Source organism: Nesoenas mayeri (assembly GCF_963082525.1).
Source record: "Nesoenas mayeri genome assembly, chromosome: 3".
NCBI classification, from domain to species: Eukaryota; Metazoa; Chordata; class Aves; order Columbiformes; family Columbidae; genus Nesoenas; species Nesoenas mayeri.
The window spans coordinates 75,963,782-75,980,410 of NC_137544.1; the positions used below are offsets into that span (position 1 = coordinate 75,963,782).

At 37.6% G+C, this 16,629-nt stretch overlaps 1 protein-coding gene across 1 annotated transcript; it reads right to left on the reverse strand.

Annotated features, from left to right (window-relative positions):
- Window positions 1-2,599: 2,599 nt before the first annotated feature.
- Window positions 2,600-16,600, reverse strand: ARV1 (ARV1 homolog, fatty acid homeostasis modulator; the record flags this gene model as incomplete). The annotated part of the gene is made up of 5 exons (XM_080341628.1): window positions 2,600-3,308; window positions 3,788-4,012; window positions 5,196-5,349; window positions 6,993-7,112; window positions 16,502-16,600. 5 exons carry the CDS (start codon window positions 16,598-16,600, stop codon window positions 3,202-3,204), a joined length of 705 nt encoding a protein of 234 aa, XP_080197754.1. The 3' UTR covers window positions 2,600-3,201.
- Between the last annotated feature and the right edge of the window lie 29 nt (window positions 16,601-16,629).

Sequence of the window (16,629 nt, forward strand, 5' to 3'; positions counted from 1 at the left end):
TTCAGTTGCCTCTGAAGCACCGTATGGAAACCCTTTTCCAAAGGCATTAAAAATGCACACACACCTGCCCCCACACACAGAGGGCGTTCTTCAGCTTCCCCTAGATTTACGAAATGTTAGTGTGTTTGTTATCATCTTAGTTCTCCTATATGAGTAGCCATAAAACCACACAAGGCAGAATGTCCTACGTCACTAGATGATAACGATGCCTCTGAAGACTGAAAATCTGTATAACACCTGCTTTCATTCCAGATTTGTAGCTTTTAATTTTCTTCTCCATCCTCAAAGTTGCATAAGGACAGTGGTGGTGCTTGACAGCATTAGAAAGTGCGTAAGTGATACGTTATGTGCATAACAGATAAGCATTTCTTCTTTCAGAATGTGTTCAGGTCCATTCTATGTCTTCTGAATAAAATTCAGAAAACGTCCTGAAATCACAGATTGGTTTGGGTTGGAAGGGGCTGTAAACACCATCTAATATCAACTATGGCCAGGGACACCTTCCACTAGGCCAAGTTGCTCAAAGCCCCATCCAGCCTGGCCTTGAACACTTCCAAGGATGGGGCATCCACAGCTTCTCTGGGCAGCCTGTTCCAGTACCTCACCACCGTTGGAGTGAACAATTTCTTCCTTTTATCTAATCTAAATCTGCCCTCTTTCAGTTTAATACAGTTACCCCTTGTCCTATCACTACATGCCCTTGTAAAAAGTCCCTCTCCAGCTTTCTTGTAGGTCCCCTTCAGGTACTGGAAAGCTCCTGTAAGGTCTCCCTGGAGCCCTCTCTTCTGCAGGCTGAACAACCCAAACTCTGTCAGCCTGTCTTCAAATACATTTTTTTTAATTCAAAATAAGCTTTATGAAAACTGTCCCCGAACAAAATTTATACACATACAACAATTTTGCTGCTGACTAGGTAACATTTACATTACCTGTAATGCAAAAATCTTCCCTTTGCATTAGTCACACTTAAATGTGCTCCACTCAGCCTTTAGACTGAAATGAGTGCCAGAGCAAACAAGGGAAAAATTTATGAAAAAACCCTATCTTTTGCATATAACCATGACACATATGATTTATTAAAAAAAAAAAAAAACAAAAAACAAGAAAAAAAGAAAACCAAACCAAACAATCTAATATAAGAGGAACAAACCAAAGCACTGTTGTTAACATCACTAAAGGGGAGAAAAAAAAAAAATCAGTGGTAGAAAGAATGTACATTTCTTGAACAGGGTCATACAGAGTGGTGAGAAACCTTATCAGCTTCAATGCTAAGGTCATGCTAAGATGAACAGAGAGCTGAGTAAAGGCCAGATGACAGCTACAGTAGCAAACAGAGTTTGGCTCAGCAGGCACCAGCATATTCTTCTGTCATCCTCTCTGCTGCAGCACAGCTTCATTCCCTCTTAAACTCAAAGCAGAAAGTCAATGAGGAAAATGAAAGCAGGCCAGACCAGCATCCCTGAAGTTTTTATAAAAGATCTACTGCCTCTTTGCTTTGCACCTTTCTCAACTCGCAGCCTCTTTTGCAACACTGTGTCCTGGTGTTGGAAGGAGATGAGCACTACTCAAAGTACCTTTGGCAACACAGTGTTTAAAAAAGTTCTTCGGCGCAGAGTATCTCCCAAATCTAATCATGTAAAGCAAGGCATGTACTACCTACGTGTTGCCAAAGCTGCTGCTCAGCAAGTGAGCAACTGCACACCTACACTCAACTGTCTGGCTGCTGATTCACATCAGTAACAAGGTGGATCCCTCATACACCTTCACAACTATGTGCTTGGTGGGGCAGTTGCAGTGTTAAACTGCCTCATATACTTTAAAAGATTGACATCTGGGCTTTTTTGCCTTCTCTACATGCTCAGAAAGAGGTAAGTGTAACACAAATGGCAACTATTTGCTTTTCTGACTGAATAACTTACCATGGCCCCAGGCAGCTGAATCAGACAAATGTGTCTGATGTCTTCTGTGGTCATAATCTAGACTTATTCTAAACCTGTTTGGAATTAACCTGAAGATGTTGCAAAACATTATTTGATGAATTTTGCAAAACACAGATAGGAGACTGCATCTGAATAACCTGAAGAAAGGAAGTGGTACCTATAGATAGTACAGCCTTCCAAAACTGAAGCATGAGAATTAAACACTGGATAGAATGTAATGGAAAGTTGTCTGCACAAAAGAAGTAGGTTCGTGTCCTAATTACTGTCTTGCAGAAACTGATTCTGCCAGCTGCTTTGTGGGCCATCTGACCCTCACTTTGCCTACTACGGAAAAAGGTTTAGAACTTCTCTAAATGGTTCTTCACTAATTTAGGCCTAAACATATTGTGGGTTTTGTTTGTTTTGTTGTATTTGTTTTTTAACAAGAACTACTCTATTGCTAAGCAGCCTCATACTTCACTTTTTGCTTCCACTAAACCTGCTGCCAGATAAGGGCTGAGTGCGGGGGATGTCGCTTAACAGTAAATGTACAAGTGGTATCCCAACCAACCTTGTAAGCTGGGGATCAGAGTCCTTTCACTCTCTTTTCAGCTTTCAAAACAAAGCAGCAGCATTTATGAGATCACATAAAATTTCAAGCCAGTTAAAACTATAGTTCCTAGAGATTACTCTAGAACTAGTATTTTATTATTTTGTGTTGTCACATAAACATTCCAGAGAATGCAAATTAGTTTTCCCACTGTAGTTTCACTCTGCAATACTTATATTTTTTTTCTAATAAACTGTTTACGCATGTTCACTTCTCTCATTGAAAATCTGTTTTTGAAGAAATACCAATTTTGGCTTTTACATTTTTCCGCTGACTCCCTCTTAAGGGATCAATACATCCTCCTCTTTCTGACAAAATGTAGTGATTGGTAGCAGTGCTGAATTTTTTCAGTGTACCTTTTTTGTTACAGCCATAGCTATGCAGCCAGATCTATAAAGCTATTAAGACAGTGACATATCCATATTTTTTAATGAGAAAATAAACAAGCTAAGGCTGAAGTCTTATAGCTCACAATATTAAATAGCCAAACTTCTGAAGTTTCTTATTTTAACTCATGCTAAAACTGTCTACACTCACTGCTAATGCAAGTTTTTGTTCTCTATCACCTTCTTTATCACTATGAAAATAGTGTCTTTGGAGCCTGCTGGCGAAGATCATTCTGAGAAAACAACCATCACATTGTTGGTATTTCTTCAGATCTGGGCTGCTGTTTCAAATATCCCATCCCATTTTCTGGAACAAGCAGACCACACCATTTTCCAAAATTAATCCAAAGAAGATGGCCAGCCAAGGGAGCATTCGGTTCAAGTTCAAGGTAACTGCAAAACAAAACAGACTTATCACTTACCATTTAAGAAGATCATAGAAGCCATGTAAGTATTGATATTAATTTGTACATATAAGAAATCACATAAATCTGTTCAAAGTCTGTATTCCAAAGCCATGCATTAAATTAACATGAAATTTTCGTTTTCCAAAGATACAAATAATTCTATTTTGTTTAAATGATCTTTGATGAGTTGTCTCTAATTCTAACTGATTGACCTGATGGATATAATACAGCACATACACAGATAAGACAGTGAGATAAGAGGTGCTTTTCCTTTTCCAAATAAAGTGTTTTGTTTCATTGACTTTCTGTTGAAGTTTAAATAGCACAGTTTTAATCGAGAACTACTTCAGTCATGTATTTGATACCACTTTAAAAATATATCAAAAACAATGACTTCTGTAATAGCTGCATTCTGTCAAAGCCATTCTGTACAAATGCTGTAATAATAAAAATGCAAAAACTTACCTCTAATTGCCTGAGAGTTTGATATCAAAACAAACACTTTTATAAATGCAAGGCACAAAGGTGTGTAGTCATGCTCCCAAATAACAGCTGGAATTAGCAAAAGCTTTCCATAGCTGGACAACAGCAGTGCTTTGAGAAGTAAAATGAAGTCAGACTTTGTTTTCAGCATCTCAGGTCTCATCCACCATAAAGTAATGAAAATGCCAAACAAAAATGAAGTTTGTTCTAAGAGGAAATAAGGAAATAAGAGGAGTTGAGGAGAAAGAATGAAGCACCAAAATCAAGTTCTTTTTGGATAAATTTCAGTGAAAGACATTGTCTCAAATGCAACTGAGCCACTGCTGTTTAGGACAGATGCAAATACAAACAAGTCCTCCACTTCCTGTGTTCATTCTAATAGCCAAGTAAGTATCATGACATTCAGAATAATTCTATCACACAATTTATCTGTAGGATTGTCATTCTCGTAATTTCTGACACCATACTGCACAGGAAGTTTAGCACAATATCCTCTTTACTCTTCCTTTTTTTAAAAAAAGGAGAGGGTTTTTCCAACTCTCTGCTAGTCTGTAAAATAAAAATCGATACTTGTCATCTTTGAAAAGGTCACCAGCAATGAACCCTTTACATCCAGCATGAGAAAGAACAGCAGGGTGAAAATATCATTGAACTATTGGACTTTATTTGACGCAGCATCCCTGTGTAACACTGGAATTAATGCAGATGTCAAAGCAACTCTCACAACAATTGTAACTGATTAATTACTTCTGAAGAATGAGTTCCAGCATTTTTACTGACATGTTATGAAAACCTACTTAGAGCAACATTAGACAATAAGTCATTTAAGTTAAACTCTGAATGTCTAAGGGAAATACTCATTTTAGTCTGCAGGCTTGATTTAAACACTATCACCAGAAAAAGCATGAGAACAAAAGTACTAACCAAAATACAACAAAAACCCTTCCTTGCTTTCAGATGTAGTCTTAGAGCACTGAAGTATTTGCTCTTTATCAGTGACAACACTGTTCTGTATTTTTATGTACTCATTTAAAAACAAAACAACCTCCCTCACTCCTTGAAGTCAACACTAAGTATGGAATAAGGCTGAGCTCTACACTGGTCTTCATACTACGTAAATGGATTCAGATGAATATTTCTGAATAGTACCACTTTTCAGTGTTTTGATATCTAATGCTGATCAAGTCAGTCTGAACTGTAATCAGGATCAAAATACACATTTGCATTAAATGAAGGCAAATTAGAGTATATGCATAATCATTTAACCATACAGGGTTGGATATGACATCTATTCTGGATTAATTTTTGCAGTACAGGCTTGTTGAAAGACTCATTGAGTTATTCAGTGTTTAAAGAGTAGATAGTGACAGGAATTAATCATCGATCTTACCTAAAGAAGCTATACTAAACATTCTATAAAAATCCCATTCCTTAGCATATCTGATTAAGTCATCAGGATCTGTATTTTGGCTTGAATCCTGCAGTTGCAACCACCTGAGATAAGCTTCACAGAGCAAACAAAATATGCAGAGCTTCCCATGAATCTTGTAAATGAAAAAATAATAAAAGCATCAGGATTAAATCAGCATAAATTAAAGCATTAGTATGAAACTGGTATTTAAAATACATTTCAACATCTCTACACAAACAAGCTCTGTAGGTTCTCTCTTTTTGTTTAGAAATATAAGCAAATTACTTCTTCTGAGACACTAGTTTAGCACATGATCCTTTTAATATCAATTAACATGACAGGCAAATTAGAGGGTGTAGAAAACTGCATGAACAGTTCCACACAGAAGGAGGTATGTAACTGGGTCTCTAAAGCCTGCTCTATACTTTTTAAAAATTGTGAAGGCTGTTTCAGTTAGGAATGTAAAAACAAAGTCGTGCCACAGCTAGCAGAATTATACTATCAACACTTTCAGTTTAAGGGCAACTACTCCATTCAGTGAACTGGTTTAAATAGCCTTGTTTTTCTTTTTCCCCCAGGACAATATCCATTATGAGAAACTGGTGGTGTAGTTATGCCAAAAACATTTCTTAGTTCAGATAATGGTGATGAACCAAAAATAAATGGAGCAATATAACCGAACAAAACTTTAAAATATACACTGAAGTGACTGCAAAAATGACCTCATGAGGCTCCATAGTTAGCATGCTTCCAATTTAACAGCCTATAAGCCCATGTGTATGTGCAGTGAATTCTGATTTTATACAAACTTAAACAAATCAATGCAACTTCTGCATGTGGATTTTACTTTATCCATCAGAAACTAGTTATGCCAATTGCACATACATGCACAGGCTAAGGCAGTTTAAAATTCAGCTCGATTTATTTGAATAGATGGAATTTCCAGAGATGGAATAGTTCTTCCAGAAGCATCATGGAAAACATCATTAGCAGTCTCTAGACGCACTGAATTAATTCAAAATCTTTAGTCAGGTTTATGCTTGAAAGACAAGGCAAGTATATTTATCTAGATTGCTTAACACTGGACTGGCCAAGAGGTATCAACAAGAACACAGCATACGCTTATGCGTGGATAGTTTGCTCTAGATTAGCTTCCCTTTCTTGGGAAATCAATCCTTAAAGTAAAAATATGCAACTCTGTCAGAAAAGCTACACCTCCAAACTCCAGTCATGCCAGCACAACTAAGTTGACTATGTAACTCTGCATCAACAACGCTTCACGTGAAAGCCACTGTCTTTTGCTATAGTTTTGAGGGCAGGAAGAAACTCATGAGAAATTAATACAGCAGGTTTAATTTGCATCGTATTGTTAATGCGGTATGTTATACTACTATAGCTCATTTCAGAATTGTTTCCAACCAATGTACTTTAGCGTATCATCCTTTTAACAGCAATTAATATGATAGGCAAATTAGAGGGTGTAGAAAACTGCATGGACAGTTCCATACACATCCTTCTCTTTTTTTAACATGTAAGATGATGGGTCCATTTGCTGCTGTCGCGGCGTCACTACTGTGGAGACAGTAACTTTCTTAGTAACAGTTGGAGTTTGAGATTTCATGTGTTCTATTCATGCTGTAACTGCTCCAACTTGCTGGAACCCGTGGAAGGGCAGGAGAACATTCTCTAAAATTTTACAACTATTACAATCAGTTTACCCAATCTAAATATATCTTTAACTAAAAAATAACACAGGGTAGGGGCATAGCAACTTACATTTATCTTTGTATTGAAAAGAATGTGCCTGTATGCTTGTGCTTTACATAAAATAGCATTAATTAAGATGATAACAGGATCATACTCAATGTATTTATCCACAGGTTTCTGGCAGGATTTCTGAAAGTCACAAAATAACAAGAATTAGGAAAAAAAAAAAAAAAAAAGCAGGAGTTTATGAAATGTTCCTCTAATCTTAGCACAACTGCATAAATCCAAACTAGCTATTCAATTCTTTTATTAGTCTTTCCTTAATGTAATCTTCATTTTCAAAAGGTTTTTAATTGCTTCCCCTCAGTTGACACACACTTTCCTCATCAAACATAAATATACATTATTGATTTTTACAGGCTTCAGATTGACACAGATAACAAACTATGGAAACTTTGTGTCCTACAGATGCAAAAAACCCCAAACAAACAAAAAAACCCAAAACACACCACAAAAAAAACCCCAAACCAAACAAACAACCTACCTTCCCAAGACTCAAGAAATGCACAAGTATTTTGTTAAAGGTTAAATGATTATGGCTCATCCACTGGGTATTTTTTGGAAAGAAAATTAATTTGTTCTATCCCTTTTCAGAGATGTGTTATTCTACTATCCTACCTTTTTCTTCCTTTCAAGAAAACAGAAAATGTTTTTTCACTGTTGTGTTTTTCTTTGGTACTGGTAAATTGTCTAGATGTTTAAAATTATTTTCCATTATTGGACAAACACCAATATATTCAGAATACTGATAGTGCAGTTTTCACACACACAGATAACAGCCAAAGAGTCAAAAGTTGCCACTAAACAGTGATAAGATTAGACCGTTACTTCTCCAAGACATCTGCTGCTTCCCACTGTGCCTGCTACAGAGGTTATTTCACCCAGACCGCTGAGGACTGCTTGTCATCAGCCACCTTCAGATTTATTGACTTACCTGCAGTGGTGATCCCTCCTTGACTTGAGTTAAATGATAATGGCTAAAAAAGGCTATAATAGTAAGTGTGAACAGGCTGGTTAAATAACAGTCTTACAAAAGGCTCATGTGAAAGACTTGAGGGGGGAAAAAAATCTTTTAGCAAAGAGCTGAGGGGCAGCACTAGTTGATCACAGCAACCACTTTGCTCTCCGGAGGGTCAGCTTTCTCCTGCTGCTGATCCTCCAGTTCAGATGCTTGTTTCCTCCCACCCGCCCTCAGCTAATCCTGCACCCAGGGGCCTTCACATCAGCTGCATATGCAGGGACAGGAGTTGGACTTCGTGATCCTTTTGAGTCCCTTCCAAAACTCAGGACATTCTATGATTCTGTGATTCTAGTACAACCGTCACAGAAACGATCTTTATTTCCATCTTAAAGACTGCATGGCTGCACGCTGCCAGAAGATAAATCTATGCATACAGCTTTCTGAAATGCTGTAACAATAAAAAATGCAGCATTAGAGCACACACACCCACAGACAAAATCCCACGAAAGAACAAAAATATTTTTTTTCAATTTTATAGAGATCTTTTGTGTCCAAAGTTCATTTTACCATGCTACTTACCAGCATTACTATTGGAGAATTTGAGACTGCTAAATTTCACCAGGAAATTGACTCAAAAGTCCAACATTTATATAAAGAAAAACATTCAAACAAATGCATAGGTTGAGTAGAGTGTCTAAGGAATGTTGCTACCACTAATCAGTACTTCTCAGTCTAGCTAAAAGAAAACCCCAAACAAACAAAAAACCAAAACCCAAAACAAACAAAAGACACCCCCCCCCCAACTAATTTGGATTGGAAAATACTCTGTGTGACAGTACAGAAGTTAGAGGTAATGAATTCAAAAATTCACTCAATTAACCAATAGTTTTATAGGTTTCAAATTAAAGTAATTAAAGTGAGTGAGATGGAAGAAAGGACATAATTAACAGAAGACCACACCTACAGGATTTAATGGAGTGAAAAAGAAATTGCAACTATAATTAAAGGCAGTGTCTTGCTTCATTTCTATCTACAGGGAAATCACGAACAGATAGTCTTATAGGTGGTAATTTACATATGTCAAATTAATTTTTTATAGGCTTATTCACACAAGCACTGAACAAACACATAGAAAAGAAGATTATTCTTTAACACAATGGGTGTCATAAAGGTTAGATGAAGGATATCCTACATACCTCAGGATTTATTATGCTTTCAAATTTCCCTACAACAGAACATTTTTGACCAGTATCAAAAGTCTTTCTGAGAAGAGTAAAGAACAATCTTTCAAAGCGGAGGGTCCCAACCAAACACTGATCAAAAAACTTTCAGTTAAGAGGTACTGAAAAATTTTCAATGACAGCTGACATGAATTTTAGACAACCAAAATATTAATATATCAGACCAAGCTTTCAGGCAAAACAAACAATACAGAAATTCTACTGCGGATACACGAGGAGACAGCTACACACGAATACACAAATAGTGGTGTTACCCATATGAATGGGTCTTCTGCTCCACAGCTTCTGGCAGCCTCAATCAGATCTTCTGCAGATGTGAGAATTATGTTTAATTCAGTATTTCAGCATACCACCACCAATGATTTAAGGATCCTATTTCTCTCGGGTTACTTCAACAGAAAATCTGCCATATCACAAAAGAGCAGCCATCTTCAAGGACTTTTCACACACAGACACACACATTAACGTCTGCCTGTCTTGCAGAGGCAGATGAGAGCCCTATTCTTAATGTATTTGTTTTCTATTTGAGTCTCAACTGTATGAAGGAGAAGTCCTCTGTGCTTATCCAGCCAGTGACCTAGCCAGTAAGAATCCATTCAGGGACTTGCGAGACCTACAAACCACCCTACTGGAAAAGACTCGTGTGTGCACTGACATAGACTAACTGGAGAAAATGAAGATGACACTTGAAGATGACCATGAGAACATTACAGAATGAGTAGACCCTCTAGGATGAAATTTTCCCCTTACCTGGTATTGATTTATTTTTTTTTTTTCAGCAGTACTACTGAAACATCTGACACTAACCTTAAATGCCTAACAAGGAAACTTGTGACTAGAGCCTGACTTCAGCAAAATCGCTGCAAGCATGGATCAAGGCAATTTAAGTATACATAGGTTTAACTTGATAGCTTTTCCTAGTTACAGTCATGTAACTTTACAGACATCGATAATCACTAACACTTTCAGAGAAGGTCCGTATGAGCAGCTCAGCTATGGAGAACCACTTGCACACTTACCTATAAGATTTTAGTCAGGCAGTTTAGGGTGAACTACAATACTGGTGCTCATGTCTGATTCCCCACTGCAGTTGTGCACAGCTGCAGCCAAGGGCCTGTTTGGCGTGACTGAAGAAGGCACCTTCAACAAACCCCAGCTTTTTCAATCTTCTTTGGGCTTTCTCAAATGCCTTATTTATCATAACCAGGTCTAAAATGACAGAAATAAGTAACTGGATTTCTCTATGTTTTTAACCAGTTCTTAATTTCTTCCTTAAATATGTAACGGACATCAGAAACAGGAAATAACTGGTAACTGTCTTTGAAAAAAAATAGATGTTACTTTAATTAAAAGGTACTTTCAGATTATGTTGCAGAAGACAAATGTCAATCTTGACACCATAAATTCTACTAATGCATCTTCTTCTAAGTTGGTAAATTTAAGGAAAATTAGGAATGTTTGATACTGACACACAAAAGTCCAATAGATACTGTGCTTTCCTAAAAAAGGGTGTCAAACATATTTCAATATTCTAATGAATTTAAATGAATATTAGTTTAGGAATTGACTACTCAAATGTTTAGGAATATTTGACTACGCTTGTCTGTTGTTTCCAAAAAAATAAACAAAACCAACCTTCAATTTTCATAACTTAGAAATCAGCTTAGTTATCTTAAAAAAAATGAGCAAAGGTAGTTTTAAGAAAAAAAATCTTCAAAAGCAAGTACAACCATGTTCTTCATAGTGTAGTGTATCAGATTCTGTCTGATCAAAGCAATTCAAAACAGTTAAAGAAAGTAACATGTTTTAACATCACAATTGTATTTAATAAGACAAAAGAAGTACTAAAATGTTAATTCTGACTGCATGTATATCAGCCTTTCATAAAACACTACTCAAAAGACATACCTCTTCTTTGTTCATCAAAGATACTAACTGTGAACAGAGTTCACAAACATATGCCAAATACAATACAGCGTATAAATATTTGAGGAAATATCTACTGTCACTGAAGGGCAAAATTCCTAAAGTATATGAACATGACTTGTTTATAGTGCTCTCTCCAACATTAAAACATAACTGAATTGTAAAGTAAAAGTATTTTGAGATGGGGGTGGTGGAAGGGAAAAATGTGCTTTAAGAGGATACCATAGGACACAACAGAAAATAAAAATATACATTCAATAACTAAGCTTCACCCTGAACTAAAACTACGATGAAAACTGCACCAGGAATATATTTGCAAAAGTCTGGACTTAGAAACACCAGTGAAACAGTCTCATTTTAGTACTCTTTCTCCAGGGTTTGGAGTTTGGCAAAAATAAGCTACAATATTTTGCTGGAATATATATATAGTAAATTTTAATAACATTTACATAGCTTCAGCATGAACACAGGTCCATTTACACAGGTTCATAGGGCAAACTAACACAAACCCCTCATCTTGCAAGAGCGCTCTTAATCCCAGTTGCACCCTTAAACAATAAAATGTAATTAGCTGTGCTTTCAGGAATGGGTTCTTTATTAGGGGTGTGGCCAAGTATAACAATAAGCTGAAAAACAAAACACCCCAGTTTCAGATGCATTCCATTTCAGAAAATTGAAATTAAAAATATTGTTTTATAATTTTTCCTATACAATATGTATTCCAGTAGCGAGTTGGTCTGTAGGTTGAGTTATATAAGTAAGAAAAATAACACACTATTTTCCAGTATTATCTTTGTACTCTTGGCAGATTAATCACCTCACCACATAAATGCTTTGCATTCAAAGCATTTACAGTCTCTCTGCCTTGCTGCAATAAAAGAGCTTTTCAATTATTTTTTAATTGCAGAAAAGCTAAATGAAGTGTGCACTGCTCAGGCAATTTGGCTTTCTTATTACAAAACACAAGGGGTATCCTGACTGTGTTGTACATATTGCAACGAATAATTTATTTCCCCTTTGTTAAGGTCTAGAATGATTAACACAACAACATATATGCAATTTAAAACCAAATTAAAAACAATTTGCATGGTTTTCCTTCTATTTTTGAGTAAGCCAGATGTGCTGATTTCCTTTCATATTCATTGCACTTTGCAGAATTTATTTCAGGTTAGCTGTTTTTCCCCCCTCCCAAATCCTAACACACCTGCACACCTCTCACAATTATCCCACCACCCCCAAGTTGTCATGCTGAAGGGAAAGCATATTGAACAAGTCTCCCTGAGTAGGTGACTTTCCTCAGAATTTTATTACCTGTTCTTAAGTACCTTTAAGTTCTTTTAAAGGAGCAACAGTCCACCTGTCTCTTGTAATGGCACTTCCACAGCAAAATATGGTGGAGAAATAGGTTCATTCACCAAATGCGAATCTGGGGCAAGAAGGAATGCGCAATACCAGAGGACTGGGCTAGGCTTCTGTGAAAACCAGCCTTGATTAAACAAAATAGACTAAAAAAAAAGTTACAGAACTCAAAGAATTTGTGGCACTTAGCCACTTTGCAGAGCTCTCATCAAAAGACATGACCTTTCCATCCTAAGTTTCATGGTATTGAGTGGACTTCTACGTTTGAGATAAAAAAGCTTATTTAGCTTCTTCAGTATCCATTGCAATTTTATTTCCAGAGAGGATGTCAACACTTGTGAAATCTTTAATCCTTGTCTGTACTAAAATTAAAATATGGACCTCAAAGAAACTTTTAATTATCTTAAGAGCAATAACAAATGCTGCAGGAACTAAGCTGAAGCAGCACCATGAATATTAGGCTGAATTTCCAAACCTGTATTCTCATATTGTGGGCTGGAAAAAGATGTTCCCTCAAGGAAGCTTTTAGTATTTGCTGCTGGCAAAAAAACCATTCTTCTCTTCAACAGATTAATAACACAATACAAAATCATGGTATTTTGCTCAGGCATTCAAATTTAAATCTTCCACCTGAAAATCAGGCCCAGATGAGGTTAAAAACATCCTAAAAATAAATGTAGAATCAGATAAAAGATGCTCTTAGGAGAACTTAGCTTCTTCAACCTCAATGTGATGTTCTGAAAGGTTTTGAATGACAGGAACATCCTGAGAATGGCAAAGACCTTTTAGATGCAGACTAATTAATTTATCAAGAATAATTTTAAACTAGGACTGGGACAAGTCTGTAGGTTAGCATGAAGCAGTGATGACCTTGGCAATATTCTGCTTGTTCTTAATTTTCAGTAGCTGAAATAAGAAACCATTTTTGTTACATATCATATTGAACAAATGTTGGGCTGGGTTGGTTTTTTTTTTCCATAATTTGTCAATATTTTTTTGTACTACTTGAAAATGAGAATGAAACACAAATATTCCAAAGCTTCAACAACAAAATATTCAGATGATGTACATTGGCCTCACTTTCAGTATCACTATCCAAACTTTCTATGTACTTTTCACTTTTTCTCCCTTAAGCTACAAAGGAGTTGCAGTACTCAATGCTCTAATTCCTCAAAGACAGATGTAAACTGTTCTCAGGCTGAGTGGTCACATCTTCTAATTTCACCTCAGACCTCCAATTTTTCTTAAATACCTTCAGCTTTTCATAAATTTTTAGAGGTCTACACTCTAAGTTTTGTAAATAACCTGATTAAATGATGTTTCACATTGTATTTTCTATAGTGGAGAAAATTTCTACACTGTCATTATTTTCAAGTTAAAATGACCTGCAACACCAATGAACTTACTATAACACTGCTTGTGAAAGTTTGTGAAGGATATTGAGTGACATTCTGTACTTGACTATTTTCTGTTGTCAGTAGAGTGATGCTGACCAAGTTTGCAGATCTCTGGCCAGAGCACAGCACTACCTACATGGAGTAGGACATTTGCCGAAGGTCAGCGCAGCAACAAAACTATTCTTCCAGATTAAAAGGAAAAAGTAAAACTCGAATTGCCTTATTAGAAACAATCAGCTCTTGGTAGCTGGAGATGACAGCAGTGCTTTCCTGCAATACGCAGATGAAGCTGATTTCAGATCGGTTCAAATGAAAGAATCTTTTCACCTTGGCAATCTTTTAACATGCCCATCTCCACTTTATAAAGCGCAAGCTAATGTGTTTCTTAATAACATGCTTAGTAAGAAGCTATTGCTATTGCCTGTTCCTCTCGTGGAGTACTCCTACTCTGAGCACTTCCTGGATGGCCAGAAACAGAGAAAGGGTTAGAGATGATAGGACATGGCACCATATAACAGCAACTAGGACTAGGGCTGAAACTGAACCACGATAACCCACAACATAGAGGAAACAGACTGGCAGGAGTTAAGTGAAAAATGGTATCGATCTGGACCTGCATGAAGAAGGGTGGACAGAATTCCAATGTAGGAAAATGTGATTCTTTGCTCTTTCTTTTACGCTGTTCTTTACTCTTTTTGTAAGAGTTTGGTGTTTGTGATGAACACAGCAACTGGGACTTAAGTGTTTGATTCTACATGGAATGCCACAGCTCCAGAAGATCACGATCTTCAGTCTTCAAATGGTTAAACGCTAAGAGGAACGACTGCCATCTACTGGCTCCCAGCTTCCCTTAGAGATTATCAAAGCCAAATTAATAACCATAATTGATGACCTGGGCTTACAAGATGTGCTAAATCTTATGAGATATGGCTGCAGTCATAAGCTTGATACTTGTCCTTTTGTATCCAGCTTATCCTTGATTTCAAAGACAAGATTGAAGTTCCACATGAAAGAGCTGCAAAGAAAACCATTTACACTTTTGTCATGCACCAGTGACGAATTTTGACAACGTGACTTGACTACCAGGGATTTGATGTAATTCATACCCACTATTGAACACAGTACATTATACCACCATGAAAAAGAAACTAAAAATCATTTTTTCCTTGCAGTATGCATATCTAAGGCCAACAGAAATCAATCTCTATTGCTTTGTTTTTTATCTAAGAAAACTGCTGACCTCTCCAGTTTTAGAAATATCTGCAGAGTTTTTCGTGTACATTTTTAGTTGGTTTAGGTTCTACAGCAACAAGCCGTTTTAACTGACTGCTGGGCTCAAAAAAAGAGAAAGATATGAATGAGTTCTTTCTACTATCACCAGTAATTTGTACAGCATCGTGTTTTCACAGCCTCTTGTTGATAACAGAAGCTGAGATCTAACATGTACACCTTTCAGCTTGAGCTAACCACTATTTCCCCAAATATAACTGGCCATAGACCTCTAAGATCTGGTTGCCTACTATCTTCATTTTTGGCCTAAGAAATGCTTGAATGACTCAGAGCTATAAAGCCATAAAGGAATTCACCACAGGTTTCATACAAAGCTTTCTAGTCATCTGTTACATTTATAGCTTCATGGTTAGTAAACTAATCCATCTGCTATCAGCATTCTAAAAATGCCAAGGGCTACAAAACTGGGGGAAACAACCACAGAGGGGGTTTGAATTATATATATCTAATTCCTTACAAAACATTCAATAATTGGTTCAAGCACAAGGTTTTCCAATTTTATACGGACGAGAGACAGGATGTTGTGAAACAATCATGGATAAAAATCAAATGCTCGATCAAGATGTATTTGCAGATCCCTCCGTTCCAAAATTCTTATTTTTTCCACATATTGAAATACAGGGTGCTAAGTGATCTAAAACTAAAAAAAAAAAAAGTCAAAAATAACCACTGGGGACAAGTCTTCATAAATCTACTAAAAATTGAAAACAGTAATTCAGAACTAGTTGAAAAGACTGCTTTAAAAAGTGAACTTTTTTTTTTTCCTGCAGGCGCAAAAGTTTCCAAGCATATGTAGGAGACACTAAAAGAAAGTTATTTTCTACATTATGAAAATGTTATGCGAAAAAAAAATTAACTCTGGACGGCATGGGAAGGGAGAGCAGCGAACAGCCCAGAACACACAGGTATTATTTCTGAAAGTGCAGCATGCTGAATAACCATCAGTCTAAACCTGTCATTTCGATCTGACCGTTTTCCACCTTCACTGAAGCCGCCTAACCACAAGGCCACCCTCGGGTCTGCCTGTCAGCGACTACAAGCCCCGGAGCGCAGTCACAGGCCACCTGGGACAGCGCCGCCACGCAGGCGCACTCGAGGGGCCGGAGGAGACGACGGCGGGAAGCACGAGCAACGGGAAGCACGAGCAACGGGAAGCACGAGCAACGGGAAGCGACACGCGGGCCCATGTGGCAGCTTCCGCCGCGCGTGGCCCGCGTGCCGGCGGGCACGCCTCCACGTGCAGCGCGCCGCCGCCTGCTGACGCCGAAGCCTCCCGCTTGCAGCCTTCCGTCTGGCCTCTCTCGCCCACTACCCCGGCTTCCCACCCCCGCCGCCCCGACTCACGCAGATGGAGATACGGAGCACCCCGCGCTGGTAGTCCCGGTACAGCTCCGCCGCCTCCCTGTTGCACTCGATGCAGCGGTAGGCGACAAGCTCCGCCATGGCGCGCGAGAGCACGCCCCGGCCTGTCA